The sequence below is a fragment of the Rattus norvegicus genome, chromosome 8 (genome assembly GCF_021556685.1).
Source record: "Rattus norvegicus strain SHRSP/BbbUtx chromosome 8, alternate assembly SHRSP_T2T, whole genome shotgun sequence".
NCBI lineage: Eukaryota > Metazoa > Chordata > Mammalia > Rodentia > Muridae > Rattus > Rattus norvegicus.
In genome coordinates, this window is record NC_141541.1 from 63,256,762 (window position 1) to 63,278,638 (window position 21,877).

The following is a 21,877-nucleotide window of genomic DNA, read 5'->3' on the forward strand; positions in this document are numbered from 1 at the left end:
TAGTGGCATACTCATGCCCTTAACCCTGGCATTCAGGAGGCAGAGGAAGGTGGATCTCTGTGAAATCAAGGACAGTCAGGTGTGTGTAGCGAGTAGAAAAGCTAGTCCTAGTTACATGTAGGACCTGTCTGGAAAAATAAAATGACAACAAAGCAGAGAGGTGGGGATGGGCATGGGCAAGAGAGAGCAGGCTGAGCAAGCCACAGGAAACAAGGCAGGAAGCATGAACACTGACCTTTCATGGCCTTGACTTTAGTTCCTGCCTCCAGGTTCCTGCCTTGAGTTCCTGCCCTGGCTTCTCCTGATAGACTATAGCCTGTCAGCAAAAGCAAAACTAAACAAAACAACAACAACCTCCCCTTTCTTCCTCAGATGCATTTGGTCATGGTATTTACCACATCACTAGAAACTTATCTAGATCCTGGGAGCGGTCCCAAGACAGTCATGTGATACTCAAGCTTAGCCGTGGACAGCAAATGGAGGATAGTGTGGTGAAAGGAGATGAGAAGTGAGTTTGGTTCAGAGAGACAGGATCACAAAGGCCTGATGTAGAAAAGATGGTCTTGAGAAATACAGTGGGTTTGGAAGACAGAAGGAGTCCATAGGGCTGGGGACTAGCTCCATTCCAACTCCTTCACTAAGGGGTTTAACTCTAGTTGAACCTATTTCCTGGCTACCTAAAAGAGAACCGTTGGGAAAACCCATTCTTTCTTCTAGTTTTCTTTTCTTTTTTTTTTTTTTTGGTTCTTTTTTTTGGAGCTGGGGACCGAACCCAGGGCCTTGCGCTTCCTAGGTAAGCGCTCTACCACTGAGCTAAATCCCCAGCCCCTAGTTTTCTTTTTAAAAATGTTTATTTTGTTGTTGTGGTTGTTATTGTTCCTCCTCCTCCTCCTTTTCCTCCTCTCCTTCTCCTTCTCCTTCTCCTCCTCCTCCTCCTCCTCCTCTTCCTCCTCCTCCTTCTTCTTCTTCTTCTTCTTCTTCTTCTTCTTCTTCCTCCTATTATTTTGAGACAGGATCTTACTATTTAGCCCTGCTGGCCTGGGACTCAGTATGCAGGCCACACTGTCCCCAAATGCATAGACACCTGCCTGCTTCTGCCTCCCATTAGACTCATTCACCACCATGCCTGGCTTCTTCTGTTTTTGGAGACATGCTGTCTTAACGGCCAGCAAGCTCCAGGACTCCAAGTGCCTCTGTCTTCCCAGAGCTGGTCTTGTAGGAGTCTGCCACTGTACCTGGCTTGTTTGCTTGTTTTTGCTTTGTTTTGTTTTGTTTTGTTTCTTGAGACACGGTTTCTCTGCGTAATCTTGGTTGTTCTAGACTAAATTTGTAGACCAGGCTGGCCCCAGCTCATATCTATCTGCCTGCCTCTGCCTCCCAAGTGCTGGAACTAGAGGTATGTGCTGCCTAAACCCAGGTCTGCGTGCTTTATTCTCCCAACTTCTCCCATCCCTGTCTTCTGAACGCTTTGTGTGGAACAGCTCAGAAGTCAAAATAGAAACAGTGGAATCTGTTCTAGCCAACACCTGAGATAGGCCCCTGCCCTCCCTCCCTTTCTTAGGGTATTTATTACAAACTGAAATATTTTCTATGTCTTTGGTGTGTGTGTGAGTGTGTGTGTGTGTGTGTGTGTGTGTGTGTGTGTGAGTGTGTGTGTCTCTGTGTGTGTGTGAGTGTGTGTGTGTATGAGTGTGTGTGTGTGTGTGTGTGTGTGTGTGTGTGTGTGTGTGTGTATCTTTCAACCAAAGCAGTGTTTTGCTCAAGGACCCAAACACCATTACTTTGAAATGTGCTCACCAGGACAGACCGGGAAGAGCAGATGCTAACTCTGACAGTGACCAGCTCCTGGACGTGGCTGGCACAATCTCACCTCTGCAGCCCTCAGCAAGCTCTTAGAACCAGTTCACTCCCTTGATCCTCCTATCAACGTGTGGATCACCAGTGCACGTGCTGGAATGGGGCTCAGCCTTTTCCCGTTGTCAGAAGTTACTGAATCTGTTTTCCTCACTTTAACTACTGTCTGGCTCTATTTAATCACTGTCAGAACCTTCCCCAGATACAATGTTTATTTGAAGAACGGTTGGCAGCCGTGGGTGATGGCAAACATCTATAACGGGTTTATTTGCTCTTTTTCTCTCTCTCTTTTTTTCTCTTTGTGACTTGTCTCTTTCCAGGAAGGACACAGTACAGAAAGAGTAACACAATAAGGCCCAAAGGGAAGCCAACTGTCCTGAGAAGGAGTATGTTGGTTAGGGAACACGCTGAGAACAAAAACCCAAAATAGAGTGCTGACACTCGAGAGCTTCTTTCTCTCTTACACAGTAGGTGGGAAGTGAGTTCAGCAGGAGAGGGGCAGCTGTGATCATGCTCTGCCACCATGGAAGTGATATCATCTCTTCTAGGTGTATCCCCTTGTCCACATCTTAGCTATTGGGCCCCACTGACTTGCGAGGGATATTGAAAAAGACAGTCTTTGGTTAGGCGTTCACATACCCAGAGAAAACTGAATATAAAAAGGGAAATAGCTAGGCAGTGGTGCTCATATCTTTAACCCCAGCACTCAGGAGGCAGGAGGCAGAGGCAGAGAGATCCATGATCTCTGTGAGTGTGAGGTCAACGTGGTCTACAGAGGGAGTTCCAGGACAATTATGGCTACACAGAGAAACTCTGTCTCAAAAAACCAACCAACCAACCCACCAACCCCTCAAAAAGGAAATCGGCATCGTGAATATCCAAAACAGAATGGAAGCAGTAAGAGTCAGAGATTTGACTGCCAATATTTGCAGCCTTCCAGCAGGGGGTATGTCAGCCATGTACAATACAAGCATAATGTGCCAGAGAAGGGGGGAGGGAGAGGGAGAGACAGAGACAGAGACAGAGACAGAGACAGAAGTTAGCTTATAGTTCAGATTTCTCTTGCATGGCTGGGATGATCCTGAGGCATTATAGAGTGTTCCCAGGTTTATCAGCGAGACCAAACTCCGGTTACCTTTCTTCCTGCTTTCTGAGATCCAACCCCAATATAAAACACTTGTACCTAGAATCCTTGTTCAGTGTCTTACTTCTGGGATAGTGCTAAGACCAAATCTGGGATCCTTCAAAATCCAGAGGGAAACTAAACCACATAACTGTTGCATTTAGAAAGTAGGAGAGAAGCCAGCTCTTCAACCAAGACAGTGCTTCTCCTTGCCCCTCTCCATTCCTCCCCAAGAAGTGCAACTAAGTGCCCTGTTTCCCCTCTGCCGGGTTCACTGTGGTACTTCTGTTTGCTCTGCTCTCACACCTATGGGTCCCTTGACCATTCTGACCCTTTGAGCTAGGAAACTCCCTCACACATTCTTAGAACTAAGCATGTCTGGATGGTGGAAAATATGAACTCTGTCCAAGACCTCTTGACACACAAAGAAACCAAGTACTGCAGAATGTGACTGGCCACATGTTCCCGGGAGAGTAACTCAGGAAGCCAGCTCGGTGCCATGCTGGTTTTCTGCCATGAGCGGATTTTGTTTTACCCTCTGAGTGGAGCTCCAAGCTTTTAGCTGGAGCATGTTTGTAATTGGTGAAGAAGCCTCCGCCCGGAGTGGGCTACATCGTCTGCCCTTGGCCATGAGGTCTGAAGGACTGTGCTTGTCACTATTTAATTTTTCATATCTTGTAAGATGAGACCTAAATGTAACCAGGGAAATAATCTATTGATTTCAGGCTATTCAGAATCCTATAATGCATTCATTGATTATGGAAGACTGCAAACAGACTCAAGCTCTTGTTTCCATGAATTTCTCCTGGAAATCACACCCCTTGATAACTCGAATTTGATCCCAGAGGAGGAAGCCCCCAAGCCAAACTGAAAGCATCAAGGCCCTTACTCAGCATGGTTTGGGGAGAAGGATTTTTTTTTTTTCTAAAACAGGGTAAAATTTGTGAAGCATCAGTGAATCAGCTGTTTGTCTAGGAGCCTGAAGTTTGTGTTTGTAATTCAACCTGAGTCACTTCTATTTCAAGTGTCCTTTTGTGATTAGAAAACAGATCAACCAAACCAGGAGCTGGGGAAGTAGCCCAGAGAGTCAAGTGCTCACAGTGTAAACATGAGTTCCCATATTCTGTCCCCAGCAGTCACATAAAAAAGATGCGTGTAGTGCTACAGGCCTATAACCCCAGAGCGGGGGAGGAGGATGCAGGGAAGATCTCCCAGGTTTGCTGGCCACCCAGTCCAGCTCAATCTCCAAGCTTCAGGCTCAGTGAGAGACCTAAAATACAAACAAATGAACAAACAAAAATAAAAAAAGTTGGGGCTGCCCCAGCTCCGAAAAAAAAAAAAAGAAAAAAGAAAAAGTTGGGGCTGAGAGGTAGTACAGCGAGAGTGTGCTTGCCTAGCAAATTATGAGGCCCTGCTTCAAACCACAGCACCACCCCCAAAACTAGGTGAAGAGGAAGACAGGGAGACACCTGTTACTGACCTCTGGTTTCTACATGCACATGTATCTAAGCACACACACACCAAGTACCCACGCAAACCCATGTGCGAAACCAAACCAAAGCAAACCGAACAGATGTGTACTGGCTCATTAAATTTTCTTTTTAAAATTCTTCCATGACTGACATCTATCTTAAATATGTATAAACTAGTTTAAAATTATGTATTAGGCTACTGCACAATACCAATATATTGGAAAATATAAATAAACAGATAGAAAATTTGAAAAAGTCTCCAGATTGCCAGGAATGTTCATTATTGGTGTGATGGTGTGTCCTTCCAGGTACATATACAGCCTGGTTAAAGGCCCTCAGTTATTCCACTGGGTAGTCCAAAATGTTTGAAATGTCTAGTTCTAAAACTCTGAGTCCTATCTTGTCTTTTACAATGATAAAGGTGCTTTTCTCTATGCACGCACGCACGCACACACACACGCACCCCCTGTATATAGGCCAGCAATCAACATTGGCTGTCTGACTGAATTGCTCTCACCTTGGTTTTTGACACAGGGTGTCTCACTGAATCTGGAGCTCACTGATCCAGTTGCCTTGGCTGGCAGGGAGCCTAAGATCCTTCCACTTGCCTCTCCAGGCTGAGGTTATAGTTTTATGTTACCAAGCCCAGTTTTTAATTTTTAAAAATATCCCTTGCCCTGACTTATCTTGGAAACTGCAGGCCTGAGATACAAAGTCTCTATCCTGAGCCCCACGAGCACATCACATTCCGCATCTCTTTAGGCTGTGTGGTATCACTGCCTTCCTGTCCTGTCTTCCAGACTTTTCAGTGTTACTCTGATTAAAACTCTTTCTGGACTATTATCATCTCTCAGACCCAGCAGTTCTACCACAGGCATGTCCCTAGAATTGCCATGATACTCTCTTGTCTCACTGTTCCCTGCTCTGTTTCAGCTTTTTTCACTACTGGTTTGGGCTGATACAAAGTCTCTGGAAAATTGTGTATGAAGTAATTGTTTCACCAAAGGATTCTCTCTCTCTCTCTGTCTTTCTGTCTCTCTCTCTCTCTCTCTCTCTCTCTCTCTCTCTCTCTCTCTGTGTGTGTGTGTGTGTGTGTGTGTGTGTGTGTGTGTGTGTGTGTGTGTGTGCACATGCATGTAGAGGCCAGAGGACAACTGAAATGGAAACTTAGGGTTCTTTTGGAAAGTCAGTTGGATGGTGTTTTGCTGGTGCAAACACGTGAAGGTATGTTTAGTGGAAGTGGACACAGGTGAAAGGCTAAGGCAGATTCATGAAGGAACGTTTAGCTGAAGCAGACACAGGTAAAAGGATGTTCTGCTAAAGCAAGCATGTGAAAGGACAGGTGATGAAGGATTCTTTGCTAACCACAGGCACACATTTGTCTGCCTTACATTGCATAGTTGAGTTGCATTTGTTGTGACACCATAGAGAGAAACACACCAAAAACCTTCTGGTAGTGTGCTGCAGTTTCTTGCTGCTTCCGTGGACTCAGGCTGATGGGCAGAGTGATGACAGCTGAGGCCAGACCTGTGGAGGACTCATGATATTTGGAGGGTATAAATAGGACTCTACAGACAGTGAGACACTGAGCAAGGCTTGCTTATAGAGCTAGCTGTGCAACGCTTGTGGGTCTCAAGCCTTTGATGATCTTTGCTTCTCTGAGAGAGACACAGCCGAGAACTTCTGGTGTTCCTCCTGGTCCTTCCTGTTGACCATGGCTTAGGCTGAGGCTGAGGCCTGGCTGACTCTGCTAGGTAGTGCCACTGCTGCTGATGTCTGTTTGCTATCCCAACTCTACCAAACTGGACTGCTGGCGTATCCATGAAGTGTTTGCGAGTGGATCAGGCTGCCGCTGCCTGTTAACCTGTGAACTGATCTGCCTATCTCCAGACGACACAGGTGGGAGTTGGCCACTAGCCTAGGGGGTGGCACCATCCCCGGTGAGCTGAACCCTCCTACATCAATCATTAGTAAAGAAAATGCCCACAGGCCAATAGTGGGGATATTTTTTCAAATGAGGTCCCCTCCTCTCGAACGAAGGACCCTAGCTTATACAAAGTTGACCAAGCAAGCAAGCAAACAAAACTAACCAGGACGGGGGGTCTGCACGTGCCACTGCATGTGGGCTGAGAATAGGGAAGTCAGCTTTCTTTTTCTGACTTTACACAGGTTGCAGGAACTGAACTTGGTTTATCTGGCTGCAAGTCCAGTGGGTGCTTTTACCTGCTGAATCATGGCGCTGGCCAGTACCTGGTGGTTTCCTCTAAGGGGTTTCTGGGTATCAAACCCAGGCGCCATGCTTGCCAGGAGAGCACCTGATCGAGTGAGCTCTCTCCCCAGCCCCCATTATGATATTTTCATTCATATGCTATTATAGTTTGTTCTTATCTGTGCTCCTTCCTAGCTCCCACACAGCTCTCATGGTAGCCCCCATTCCCTTTTTACTTTCATGACACATATTTTATTACCCCTACCCTCAGTTTAGGATTTTTTCCTTTCTTTCCACCATCCTCCCTTCTATTTTCATGTCTTCCATTCACCCCAGTCAGAATGACTGAGCTGGAGAACCTCACAGATGGGGATAAACTACTCCACCGAATTAGGGGAAGGGAAAAGGGAGCTAGGTCAGTTGGCAAAGTGCTTGTCACTTAAGCATGCAGACCTTAGTTTGATCCCCAGAATCCATGTAAAACTCTGGGCATGTGTTAGACACAGGAGGATTGGTGGGGTTTGAAGGCCAGTTAGGTAGCCTAGAAGAGCCCGTGTGTAAGCACTTCACCAGTAAGACACTGCATTTCAAAGAGCAAGATGAACATCTCTGACACCCAAGGAATGACACCGAGGTTGTCCTCTGCACCACCCCAATGACACACACACACACACACACACACACACACACACACACACACACACACACACTAATTTTTAAAAATTAGGGGCAGGCCAGAATTAGAGAATCTGGGTTTATTGCTACACTCTCCCCCTCCGCCCATGGCTATTTTGTTTTCTTAAACCAGCATTCATCCTTTTTGTGTAGTAATGCCAAACTAATTGTAAAAGTAGTGACCCTCACCTGATGAAAAGATAGTTCCTGGCATGTGTGCCAGGGCTCCAAAAATCTAGTCACAAGTGACTTCTCAGTTTGATCTTTCTCCTGGCCCCTGACTGTACTGTACACAGAAGAGCTGTCTCCTGGGAGGGTTCTTGAAAAAGGTTCCTAAGTCTTACAAGGAGAACTGGGCTAATGGATCCTTTCTATCGTTGGGTACTTTGTCTAGATGCATCTGCTTACTTTCAGCCTGACAAACTCCTTTCAAATAATCTTGAGTTCTCGATGGCATTATTACCCACCAAGTCAACCAATCCTGGAGATGGCTTTGCTTTCGGATGTCTCATTACATGAAACAATATATTGCTTTATTGTTTATGCTATTTTCAACCACTCTCCTGTTATTTGCAGCACAATACACCAGGAGACAGTATTTTGGGTTTTTTTTTAATATGTGATATATTAAGCTTCTTTAATTCAGATAATCTACTCATCTTTTTATGCCTGTTAGTCTTGGTCCATGCTGATCCATTCAAGAGAATAATTGTGAGATTAATGCTTGTATATATCTCTAAGATATAATAGGTAAGATCAATCACAATATAGCTTTTTATCATCTTATAGCAAGTGAAACCTGTTTAATGATACCTACTTCTGACCAGAATGGGTTCCTTTGTTGCTAATCCTTGTTTGTGACTGCTATGTCTATTAGGATCCTGAGTACCAGGGACTGAAGGAGCAATAGGAAATGATCAGTCACATCTGTGCTTAGGGCAGCAGTCACTCCTGTGTAGTACCTTACTTCTAGCTCAAAGACCAGGTTTATGGTGTTGCAGCCACAAATCTCCATTAAGTACAAGTTTTATTGGTGAAAGTATTTTTCTGGAAAGGTAAGTTGCAACTTTTCTTCGGTTCTCAATGAGATCTAGAGCCCTTCTGAAAGCTAAGCACCATAACATGGTACCTCAGAAATAAAAACAAACACCCCCCCCCCAAACAATGCTTCCCTCTGTTGTTCTGTTGTGATTTAAGGAAGTCAAACAGGAGACACAAGGATGGGTACCTCAAGACCAGTGTAAAGAGGAAAAGCAGGGGCCCTCTTAGAATGTAAGACTTTCAAAGCCTGCTATGGTGGTGCACACCTTTAATTGTAGCACTTGGGAGGCAGAAGCAGCTGGATCTACGTGAGTTTAAGGCCACCCTGGTCTACATAGTGACTTCAAGGACAGTCAGTGTACATAGAGAGCCCATTTCCAAAAACAAACGAATGAATTCCTAGTTTGGTAGTGGTGGTGCAGGCCTTTAATCCCAGCATTCTGGAGGCGGGGAAGTAGAGACAGTCTGATCTCTGTGAGTTCAAGGCCAGCCAGGGCTACAAAGTGAAACTGGCTCAAAAACAAAACAATAGAGCTGGAGAGATGGCCCATTGGTTAAGGGCACTGACTGCTCTTCCAGAGGTCCTGAGTTCAAGTCCCAGCAACCACGCATGGTGGCTCACAGCCATCTGTAATGGGATCTGATGCCCTCTTCTGGTGTGTCTGAGGATAGCTACACACCAGCTACACACACTCACATACATAAAATAAATCAATCTTTAAAAAATTTCAAAAAAAGAATTTCAAGATGGTGACAGCAGGGCACTAAATCAGACCTGGGAGCCTTACTAAGCTAGGAACTCTGGGTACCATATGGGTGGTGCCTCTGGAACACGTGCCTAAATAAATCTACATGTACTATTCTCTTGCCTTCCTTCTTTAGACTGCAATGTAGTCCTTCAGTTATTTGTGAACGCACATCCCAGGTGGGATTGTGTTAAGTGTTGGGGATTCAGGTGAGAGCAAGAATTTATTAAAAGACACTGGTGTCATTAGGTTCTCCGTCCCCTCGATCCTGGGGGTGCTGATCTGAATTAGATTTCAGTGTTAAGCAGAAACAAACAGAAAGACGCAGTAAGTTAACCTAATGATGGGATACATGGTATCTACATGGTTACTTTAGCTTAGTTGGTTCTGAAAGATCAGTCTGACACATTTGGGATGCGACTTGAAACATGGTCGAGCCTGGGAAGTACAGCAGAAACTCAGGACGCTGAGTATCCACATTAGCGCAAGCACAGAAATATTTACGGGAAAGATTGAAATGATGATGGGAAGAAGCTGGCAGGCTCCACCACCGACTTCGGCAAATGGGGAGCGAAGGAGGGAGCACCAGTCTGGTGAGAAGGACCTTTCGGGAGCCACACTTAGAAAAGTGGTGGGTGGTTCAGCGCAGAGCGAGAGCAACAGAGGTGAGGCTGCTAGGTGCGCACCCCTCACCTCCCCATCCGGGCCGCGCCCAGGCCAGGTGAGTGGGTGGCCCGCGGACAACCACGCGGAGGAGCTACCTCCAGGGGCCCGCGCGCTTCCTACCGGAGCCGACGTGCCCCGTGCGATAGGCCGCACACGTGTCTGGCCAGAGGCCCGGGCGCACAGGCGCGCCGGGGGCTCGGGTCCGTCCTCGTGCGCTGCCGCCAGCCCAAATCCTCCGGGTAGCGAGTGCTGGGCGCGGAGCCCCGGCGCGGGGCGGAAGGGGGCTGGGTCATGAGAGGAGGGGGCGGTCGGGAGCGCGCACGGAGCTCGCGGACGCGCGCCGGGGCGGGGGCAGCCCTCTCCCAGGCGGCGGTGGGGGCGGCGTCGCTGTTGCCCTTTTAAGCCGCGGGGCCACCGCCTCCTGCGGGTGGAGTCGGTTACAAAGGCAGCAGCCGGCCCGGCTCCCGCACGCCCGCCCGCACGCCCGCCGAGGCCTCGCGCTCCTCGCCATTTTCCAGCCGCGCTCGGACGCGGGTCGCGGCGGCGGGGAGAGGCGGAGCCGCGAGAGCGCGGCCCCGGCCGGCCCCGCGGGGCGGTCGCGGCCGTGACAGCGGCTCCCGGCCCCGGCTCCCTTTCCTCACCCCTCCCGCCGGAGATGAGGGGAAGATGTCCGTGTCAGGGCTCAAGGCCGAGCTGAAGTTCCTGGCGTCCATCTTCGACAAGAACCACGAGCTATTCCGCATCGTCAGCTGGAAGCTGGACGAGCTGCACTGCCAGTTCCTGGTGCCGCCGCCGCCACCGCCGGGCAGCTCGCATTCGCCGCCGCCGCCGCTCACACTCCACTGCAACATCACGGTGAGGCGCCGGGCCGTAGCCCCTCCGGGCCGGGCTGGGGCGGATGGGGGCGCCGCAGTCCCGGGACAAAGGGCGCCAGCCCCGGAGACCCCCGGGGTCTCGGGCGCGGCCGGTTGGCGGCTGGGCCCTGGGCCCGGCCCGGAGCTCCGGCTGCTTGGCCCGGAGGAGGCGGAGGCGCGTCGCAGCACGGCGCGGGCCGGCTTTGCTCTGTTGGCCCCTCGCGGCCCCCGTCGGGCCCCGAGGTCGCCATGGCCGCCGGCAGCCGTCCTGATCTGGGGACCACGGCGGGTCGGTGGGCTCCTGTCAGCCGCTCAGGTGGAAAGGCTCTCAAGTATTTGTTTTAGCTACTCGTTTTCCCACCAGGTTTCAAAACCCTCGTCCTTGCTTGTTCAACCAGTTCTCGTTTGTGTATTGGTCTCTGAGGACAAATGAACACTGAAAGCCTACGTATGTAGGGAAAAAGTTTAGGATGCAACCCCGGGGGATGGATGGTGTGAACCATCATTTACCCCAGACCTGGCTTTGCACGAACGTGTTTTGGAAAAGCTCATGGAACCTTCCACGCGGCAGGTGGTGTGGTGAGTGTGCAAGCTGTCCCACCTGTGCCCTGTGCGAAAGCCTGGACATTACCAGCAGGGGAAAGGAGATGCTTTCCAGTTTATTACCCGGGAAGATCAGGTGGGATTAGAAAGCTGGAGAAACACGTGGAAAGTTACTTTTCCTGTTTAAGGGGGAAAAAGCTCATTAGAAACATTCAGTTGGTAAAATATCAGATTGTAAGTGAACTCTCCCCCCACCTCCTAGCGAAGTTTATTATGAGGCTGGCTATTCATCGTGGAACTGATTTCATGTGCAGAATACACCTTATGACAACAGGCATTAAGGCAGTAGTTTTTATATGGCTAAGATGCCTTCTGTTAAGTCAGCCAGTAGATAGCCCCAAATGTGGTGGGAGTTTGCTAAGGCCTTAACATTGTAATTGAACTTAACATTTAGTTCACTGCTATATCTGACAAAAGAAAAAAAAAGCAAAAAAACAACTGCTGCAGTGTGCTTTAGGAAGGAGAGAATTCACTTTCTGAATATCTTGTTAAGCTGCTGTGGGTACTAGTGTTTGAGGAGTTGGCAGACCTGTGCCTATTCAGAGAATTCAGACTTCTTGTAGAGTTTTATACATCTGTGACAACTACTTTGATGCTATGAAATCTAAAGGGAGCATCTAATTTTGAGTAGGGAACTGTTTACTAGTTTTCTTTCAACTTGACAGAGAGAGGACTAAGAGGGGGAGACCTCAGCTGAGAAAAATAGCACCTCAGGAGTGGCCTGCAGGCCAGCCTAGGGGGTGTTTCTTCATTAACTATTAAGGGCTCAGCCCATTGTGGTGGTTTACCCCTGGAGTTGGTTCTGTGGTGGGGGGTAGGCTTTTAATCCAGCACTACAGAGGCAGAGGCAGGAGGGTCTCTGAGGCCAACCTGGTAAACAGAGCGATTTCCAGGACAGCTAGAGCTACACAGAGAAACCCTGTCTTGGAAAACAACAACAAAACAAGACCAAAAACACCCCCCAAAAAACCAAAAATCCCCCCAAAAAACAAGCAGAGTAAGAAGTGATCCCGCGTGACTTCTGCTTCAGCTCCTGCTTTGAGTCTTGCCCTGACTTAGTTCAAGTGATGGAGCTGTGACCTGAGAGTTGTAAGCTGAAGTTACTACTCCCCCATCCTTTCCCTCCCGAAACCCCCTTTCCAGTCTGCTTACCGTCACTGAAGGTGTGCCATAGAGAAAGCTTTGAGCAGTTGAACAGGTGAGTACAGATTCGGAATCCAGCATCAGTAAGGTGTCCTAGAGAGAGGAAACTCCACCCAATGAAACACTGACGCCTGAGAAAGATGATTTGTATGAGTGGACAGTTCATGCTAAGACTTGAAATGTCCAGGGTTGTGAAGATTTTCCAAATATGGAAGGCAGAAAGTAGTAGTCAGTATAGAGTAACAGTAAGTAAACTGGCCTGGACAGTTGGAGGGTTATTATTCAAGCAGAACCTGAAGGTATGGGAAGAAAAGGAACAACTGGTCTAAATGACAGGACACTGAATTTGTAGACTGGGGAGCCGTACCCTTACTTTGGTAAGATGAGAAAAAATGTCTGTTTTCAGAACTCTGATTCTTTACAGTGGTGTGGGATTAGAAAATGCACGAATGTATGGTTTTGGTTATTCTAGCAATCTGGGCGAGGCTGTTGGTGTGCCGGCATTTACTACCAGGGGATGCTAATGTCGGGCAGTCTGCCATGTCAAAGAATTATCTGACCTAAAGTGCCAGCAGCATCCCATGGAGAACCATTTTGGAGACAAACAGGTCAGACAAAGGATGTTGATGATCTGGATTAGGTAGTGGCAGTGGGAATGGAGTAAGAAAAGACTCAAAAACTGGGTGAAAGGATGCGTTGATGTGCACTAGTGCAGTGGTGCTGCTAGTAGACATTATTACAACTGACCTACTAATGACTTATGACCAGACATTATCAGAAGACAATTACAGATTCACAGTAGGAGTGTATATTAGCTTTATTGTGGAAAACTAACAAATATACAAGCTGAACAGAGAGACCTTGTGCACTCAGGCTCAACGCTGATAAACCTTTGGCTAGTCTTATTTCATGTATACTCCTATTGGATTAATTTGAAGTGTAGTCCAGACATACAGGGTTTTTTTTCTATAAAGATTTCGGTATGTGAGTATAAAAGGTATACTTTTAAAATGTGTTTTGATAATGTATAGGACCTGCTTACATAGGTACAATTTGCTCAGAAGGAAAATAGCAAGGGAAAAATGTTGGAATTTAAATACAAGTACCCTGTCTACTAGGTTTGTGATTTGTTATTTTGTAAAAAGTTGTATGTCATTAGTGTAGTGGACTTGACCCATTCTTTTAACTTTTCGTCTTTAGAGAGCAGTATTTATGGAGCACTCTTCTACACTAGGTTACCAAACTACCAAGAACCATCTGAATGGCATTGTACCAGTGTACCAGTTTCTTAATAATCCTCTGAGGACACTGTGCCTATTTTTCTTCTTAACCTTCTTTATCAGCTGTTCTTCCTTTGGAATGAGCTCATGCCTTTTGCCTATGCTCTGCCACAGCCTGCTTTTTCCATGGTTGACTGCCCCCCAAGACTTTCTGGGTCACACGAAGTTCATGATAGCATTTCCCCTTCCTCCTTTTAGTTCTCGTGATTTCTGCTTTTTTTTTTTTTTTTTTTTTTTTTTTTTTTTCGGAGCTGGGGACCGAACCCAGGGCCTTGCGCTTCCTAGGTAAGCGCTCTACCACTGAGCTAAATCCCCAGCCCCCCCCCCTTTTTTTTTTAATGTTCACTCATAATTCTGATTATCCTTTCTCCGAGTTAGTTTTAATGCTGGCAGAATATTGTCTAATTATAATTTTGTGCCTTGTTTTTTCTTTTCATTCATACTTGTTTTACTGACTATATGGCCAATGTTCTAGATACATTAGAAGGGAATTTTCCCTACCTTGAAAGGTAGCTGGTAAGAATTTCTCAGAAAGTAAAGAAATGCTTAAAAGATCACTGAAGATTTGATCGGACATCTGTAATTTGGCTACATAGGAAGACTAGTATCAGAAGAAAAACTCAAAGTGCCTTCCTTCCTAGACCAGGGAAATTGGGTTGTTAAGGTTTTTTTTTTCTCATCCTGTTTTATGAATTTGTCGCACTCTTGATTATGAACCTCACAGAATCTTTATTTCTTGTTTTCTGTGGACTCATGAAAGATTATCAGTTATACACTTCCACATTGCCTTCCATTTCAGTAAACAGGCCTGGTTGCCAGTCCTCACTAACATTCACTTGTTACAATCACACTCCAAAGCAAAGCAGCTTATTTTAATAACCAGCATGGCCGTTTGGGGAGCCAATATGTGGCTTTCTTTTAGTAATTTAAAAATAATTAAGCTGGCAATTCCATTATTCCTTTTTGGGGGGAGTAAAGGAATGTTGAGATAGGATCTCCCTGTACTGCCTTGGCTGGCTTGAAACTTACTATGCAGACTAAGCTGGCCCTAAAACTTCATGACTCTTCAGAGTGCTGGGATCATATCATAGTCTACTGTGTCTGGCTCCATTCCTTCCTGTATAGACTTGTTGAAATTTTAAGAGAGAGAGAGTGTGTGTGTGCATGTTCATGTGGGTACATGTGTTTGTGGGTACAGGTAGAGGTCAGAAGTCAGCTTTGGGTGGTTTTTTTCAGGAGCCATCTACTTTTTTTTTCCTTTAACAGAGTGTATTTCATTGGCTTGGGGCTCCTCAATTAGATTAGGTGGCTCGCCAGTGGGCCCAGGCATCTACCTGCCATTGCCTCCTTAGTGCTTGGCTTAATAGAGTGTGCCACCATGCCTGGCTTGCTTTCTTTTTTAAACGTGGATTCTGAAAAACAAGCTTAGGCTGCCAGGCTTGTGTAGTAAGCACTTTATAGTCTGAGCCATCTCCCCATCCTCCCTCCCTTCCACCCCCTCTGTGTGTGTGTGTGTGTGTGTGTGTGTGTGTGTGTGTGTAAGAAGGCCAGAGCCCAACCTTGAGTGTTTATACTTAGGAATCGTATACCTTGTGCGCTTTTTTAAAATTTTTATTTATTTTTATGTTGGTGTGTGTACATGTTCATCGTATGATACCCAACCATGGTGTGTGTGTATAGGTCAGAGGACAATCTCCACTATTGATTCTTGTCTTCCACCTTTTTAAAAAAATTTTTTTTAAAGATTTATTTATTTACTAAATGAGTACACTGTAGCTGTCTTCTGACACACCAGAAGAGGGCATCAGATCTCATTACAGATGGCTGTGAGCCACCACGTGGTTGCTGGGATTTGAACTCAGGACCTCTGGAAGAGCAGTTAGTGCTCTTAACCGCTGAGCCATCTCTCCAGCCCATCTTCTGCCTTTTTTGAGGCAAGGTCTCATTTTGGTGCTGTAATAGGTACACCAAGGTAACTGGCCACTTCAGGTGTATTCTCCTGTTTCTACCTCCCATTTTGCCAGAGGAAGGCTGGGTTCATGGACTGTATAGACAGTGTGCTTACTTGAGTTTTGGAGGTCTGAACTCAGGTGGTTAGACATTCATGACAGACAGTTCTACCTGCTGGACCATCTTCCTGGTCTTTGACTTTTTTTTTTTTTTTTTAACTACGGCCAGATAATTGGCTGGCTAGTTGCTGTCTCCCCAGCACTGGGATTCTATGAATGCACCACTACATTGGCTTTTTGTGCATTCTGAGACTCAAATTCAGACTCTTAAGCTTTCATTGGAAACTTTACCAACTGAGCTGTCTACCGCCCTGAGTCTTCCCCGACCTCTGTTTTGAGGGTCTCATGTACTGTAGTTCAGGCTGGCCTTGAACTTGCTTTGTAAAACTCCTGATCCTCCTGTCTCCCCTCTGTGTGTACTCGACTACATACCCAGGAACATCTGGTAATTCTTGGTACTAAATTACTGTTTTAGAGTTAAAACAAAACAAAATGTCCCACAGGAAATATAAATTGGTGTTAAATTGAAACTTTATTCTTTGTTACTTGTATACGTAAATTATTTCTTAATGAATGATTGTCAGGCTAGTTTTGATGAAATACTTTTTGTTTAGCTAATTTCTGTTCTTTATTACTAAAAACACCTCTCTCTTAGCAAGCTACTAAGTTAACAAATATTCACACTGAATCTGGGAGGGAGAGCTTTAAGCATTACTTAATATTTAGGATCTTAAATAATTTCTTTTATTGTTTCAAAACAGTCCCTCTTTGCCCTGGATGTTATTGGAAAGCTTGTCAACAGTATGGTACTATACTGTACAAATGGGAAAGTGGTAGCCTTTACTTTAAAAATTCTGAGCTGGATAGTTCAGTGGTAGAATACTCCACCTTGCCACTATAGCATATGCAAGATCCAGCTACAAAGGAAGGAGATAAATTACCTGCTTTGTAACGTCTTTTCATGGCAAATAAGGTAGTCTGCCCTGTTAACTTCATGTTTTGTTTTTCTAGTCTATATACTGATACAAAGTCATTCAGCTAAAGTTGTACAAAGGAAATAATGAACAAAATGACCACAGAGCCTAAGGACCTTTCTCTAGCTTATTGTGACAGATTACCTTTCCAAATTGAATTCATGGAGAAGCTGTTGGAAATACGCTCTGAAATGGTACTTTCAGATCAGAAAGACTCATTGTTCTCATTTATTTGACCAGCTAATGACACAGGGTCAGATTCCTTGTGGTTCTCTGTCCTCCATCTCCATTTTAGTGCAGTTTCTTGAGAAAAATGAGATTATGTAGAGGCTTGGGTTTCCTTTTTGTGAATGACGGTATACCTTAGTAAATTTTTGGTGGTGTCTGTAGGATAGTGTTAAACTTAGACCTGGGAAGGGGTGGAATTAGATAAGAGTCAGGTAATTGAGGGAGGGGGTAGAGACGGAATGCCAAATATAAAACATTACAGGAGAGAAACAACAAGGCTTACCCCCACCACAAGGCTTCTGTAATAGTAGTTTCTGGTAGCTTCTAAAGAGAGTTATGAAAAACAGTGGTTAATCAGAACCACTGAAATCATCCAGGGGAATTCGTAGCCTACTTGATTCAGATCAATTTCATTATTTTATCTGCTTCAGTTCATTTAGAAAGATGTTTTGAGTAGATGTAGTTGTTCTCTACCTTGGGTATTTAAACAGCTTTTAGAACATGATGCAGAGTCTGTGTTGAAAGCTTTTCCAGTGGTGGTGGTAGGTGTTTTGTAATATGGAAAACAAAACGTTGTGGGAAATTTAGAAACCAGAGAAGCAAAACAAAACAACAAAACCTCTTTAATTCTTATTCTCACTGCTATAAATCCTGGTTTAGTATCTTTCTGGTCATCGTTTCATCTAGTTTCATGTTAGCTTGACACAGGGTAGAGTCGTCTGAGAAGGAAACCTCAATTGAGCGAATGCCAACATAAGACGAGGCTGTAGGCAAGCCTGTAGGGAATATTCCTAGTGACTGCTTGAGAAGGGCCCAGCCCATTGTAGGCACTGCCATCCCTGGCTAGTAGTCTTGTAAGGAAGCAGACTAAGCAAGCAAATGGGCAGCAACCTCCATGTCTTCTGCAACAGCTCCTGCTCCCAGGCTCTTGTCCTGTTTGAGTTCCTGCTTTGGCTTCCTTCAGTGGACTGTGACTCAGGATATGTGGAATCCAGATAAATCCTTCCTTCCCAAGTTGCTTTTGGTCATGATATTTCATCATAGTTCTTGGTCAGGCTTTGTGTCAAGGGAGGGAGGTGTCAAAACCAGCCCCAGTGGAACATGTAGGCTAATGTAGAATGGAGAAAAGGAGGTATTTTTTTTTTTTCCAAGGAGGAAAGGCTAGGGGCAGGAGAGAAATAGGAAAGTAGCACTTCTCAATATTTTTGGTGTCAGGACCTCCTTAAACTCTTTTTTTTTTTTTCTTTTTTTTCCAGAGCTGGGGACTGAACCCAAGCGCTCTACCACTGAGCTAAATCCCCAACCCCTCCTTAAACTCTAAAAAATATCATAGGCCTAAGGAAACTTCATTTTTATCAGTTTATACCTTTGATATTTATTATTAAAATTAAAACATATTTAAAACATTAATAACTAATATTGCAAGTTTCTTTGACACTTGTTCTGTCATTTGCTTCTGCACTTTTAAACATATATTTAAATATAGTATAAGATAATATATTTTAAAAATATTTGTATATTTTATAGATTATAAAAATATATTTTAAAATGTATTTTAGGTGTATGTTTTGTCTCTTATGTATGACTGTGCACCATGTGCATGCCTGGTGCCTGTGGAGGCCAGAAGAGAGGGTGTGATATTTGCTGGAACTGGAGTTAGAAATAGTTAGGAACCACCATGTGGGTTCAGGGAATTGAACTCAGGTCCTCTGCAAGAGTAGTCATGTTCTTAACCTCAGCGCCATCCCTCCAGCCCAGTTGTTTGATGCTTTAGTTGAAGTAATGTGAACAAAACCCAACTTTGATATCTGGTTGAAAAAAAATTAATGGCAATAGCTACTGTAGATAATTGGGCTCTTGATGCCCTTTAGTTCTGGGAACTGAACCTGGGACCTCAAGCATGGTAGGCAAGTGTTCTTACCACTGAGCTGTTTCCCAGCTTGTGAATATTTTTGAGTGAGTACGAGTGTGTGTGTGTGTGTGTGTGTGTGTGTGTGTGTGTGTGTGTGTGTGTGTGAGAGAGAGAGAGAGAGAGAGAGACAGACAGACAGACAGACTGACTTTACAAAAAGTTGATCTATTTCTTAAAGTTGATCTATTTCTTGCATGATATTATAGCATCATGCATTGATTATTGGGAAAATATTTGGTTGATATATCTTCTAAATACTAGCTAACATCAAACTACAGTCTCCCCACCAGTCTGATCAGAATACTTTGTGAGGCTCACACTGGTGGGTACAAGTGTTTCAAAGTTTGAATGGTTTTCTCTAAAATTTGACTTTTATTGATGAAGTATACTGACTTTTGTTTTGAAAATGACATACTGTCTCTTATTTTTGAGAAAATATCTTCCAGAAACTCAAGTTGGGGTGAGCATTGCAGTCATCCTTTCAAGTAAAGTATCTGTTCATGTCAGTTCACTTCACAGATGAGTCACACGTGCCTACTGTCAAGTGTGCCACAGGGGCTCCTGGGTACTCCCTGCTCCGTTACCATAGTGTTGAAAAGGTTTATAAACTGTAAGGGACAGCACAGCACCGGCATTCTGAAGGGAAGCCTGATTTCTTTTCACAGCTTTGTCCATTTAAACACTAGCAGGAAAAGATTCCAGCAGACCACTAAGACCTTCACTTGTGGGAAGGTAGTAGAACTTTTTTAAGCAGAGTAATTAAGTTGAATTAAGAGAATTAAGTAGAGTGAAAAAGATCATTGACATTTTAGACTTCGTGTACTGAGGGGTGCAAGGCCTTTGAAAAACATGGAAGTGAGTGCTTAGATCTGCTGCCTTTTCATGTCAGGAGTTAAAATGCATACAGATCTCAGGGGAACTGATTTCCTTTCCCTAACTTTCTCTTAACATGGCGAAAGGCATTTCATTCCACACTAATAGCTCATGGTTCTTCATGCAGACATTTACTAGGTGAACAAGAATCTGTACAATGAACTTTTAGATCTTGTTTTTTTTTTTTTTTTTAAACTAAAGCAAATGCAAAGCCCAGACAATAAGTTCCTAAGCTAGGATGAAGAATGTGAAAGGTGAAAATGCCCTACGGTATCTAAGAATGGGGTTAATGCTGAAGTAACTTTACCTTTTAGTCTGTGAAGCGTTTTGGAGTCATTAAGAAAGAAATGAGAATAAGTCATTAAGAATAAAGTGAGAATAAAAAGATAAACAAGCTAGTGCTGGACAGGGACATGGACATCACTGCTGACCACTGATCTCTGTAGTTTTTTTCCTTAAGATTTGGTAAAATGTTTTTAAAATTTTCAGTTTCTCTGCTGTTAGTTCTGTTATTGTGTGTGTGTGTGTGTGTGTGTGTGTGTGTGTGTGTGTATGATATATATATATTATGTATATATACCATATATGTATAAAATTAGGTTATATATAGCATTAAAGAACACTGTTCTGTAAAACTCTTTGTGTAGTGCAGTTTTCTACTACTTAAATATATTCAGAAGCCAGTATCTGTCAATAATGTCTTTTTCCAGATTCCTAGTAAAAATCAGAATAAAGGAACAAAAAAATGCCTGTTAATGGGTAAGAGTATAATTCTTAATTAAGTCACTTAAAAACACACACATTTGTGGCTTTAAAAGATACAAATTATTTCAAAGCATTTCTTTGTATGATAGGATGATTTTATCATGCTTTACTAGCAATAGGTGTATTTCTCTGTAATAAACTTAGAAACTTATCCATGTTACTTAATTTATCTTACGTGTATAGATAGGTGTTTTGACTGCATGTATTTTTGTGCACACATGTGTGCAGTGCCATCAAATCCCCTAGAATTGGAGTCATAGGTGTTTGTGAGCACCAAATCTGGATTCCCTCCCTGTAAAGGCAATCAATTCGTTACTGCAAAGCCATTAGAACTTAAAAGAAATGAGTGTGTGTTTGCCTGCATGAGTTTACAGGAGCCTACAGAAGCCAGCAGTGGTTGGGGAACCTGGAACTGGAGTCACAGCTAGTGGTGAGCGGCCATCTGGGTGCGGGAACTGAACCTGCCCTGGTGCAAGGGCAGCGAGGGCTCTACCCACTGGGCCATGGCTTCAGCCTCCTAATTTAGAACCTTTAAGAACCAATGTTACTCTTGGGTTCTGTGGACCAGAGTCTGTGCATCCCTTCCTTACCTTGGTTTCTCTGACCTATGGTCGTTTCCAGTGTAGGAAAGTGTTGGCGGAGGATGCAGTGGTCGGAAGGATGGAGATCTGCCTCCAAGCTCTCTCATAGTTGCTGGCAGGCTCCTTCTCATAGGATGTTGTCTAATCTGAGAACCTTGGTTTAATTTTTAGAGATCTTTTTCAATTCTTGCCATGCAGAGCTCTCCATAGGTGGCAGCTGATTTTCATCACCAGGATTAATTGCAAGACCAGGAGATAAACAAGACAGATGTTAACTTTTTTGTAACTTGATTTCAGAAGTGTTATTAGTATTTTTACTGCATTAGATGTGAGTGGTAAGTCCAAGGTAGGGGACTTTTACAAGGGTGTGATACCAAGACATGAGATTAACTGGGGCCAATTTAGAGGTTTCTGGGTAGAGTGTTTGAGAATACCATTGATAATGTCTTCAAATAAATGTCAGGAACGTCTGTATTAGGGGAAAAGCTAACTCATAAGCCCACCTCTGTGGCAGGTGAAATCTGAATAAGGATTGTGGCAGCCCTGTGCTGCTGTTCACTCTGCTTCTAGCACTTGTTATATTTAAAAAGTAGTCTTTAAGGATTTCTCCTATAGTTCAGTGGTAGAGCATGTACCTGGGCATGACCTTATGTTTGGTCCTCAGATCTCCAAAAACAAAACAGGTAGAAGAAACTATCACCATTAAGAAAATGATTAGACAAGATCAAATGAAGGTAATCTTATTTAATGTGTTTGTTTTCTATGAAACTATATTCTGAGGCCAGCCAGTATCTTAGCACTTAGGAGGCTGAAGTAAGAGAGTGTGCAAACTTGAGTCTATATATTGAGACCATGTCTCAAAAAACAAG

At 44.5% G+C, this 21,877-nt stretch overlaps 1 protein-coding gene across 6 annotated transcripts in view; it reads left to right on the plus strand.

The window, feature by feature from the left end:
- Nucleotides 1-10,211: 10,211 nt before the first annotated feature.
- Ube2q2 (ubiquitin conjugating enzyme E2 Q2) overlaps nucleotides 10,212-21,877 on the plus strand; it is a 59,308-nt gene continuing 47,642 nt past the window's right edge. For 3 of the 6 annotated variants that reach the window (NM_001398878.1, XM_087562751.1, XM_087562752.1), the window contains 1 exon segment: nucleotides 10,212-10,641. In NM_001398878.1, the coding sequence (NP_001385807.1) occupies nucleotides 10,453-10,641 (189 nt within the window). In that variant the 5' untranslated portion in view covers nucleotides 10,212-10,452. 6 annotated transcript variants of the gene reach the window in all.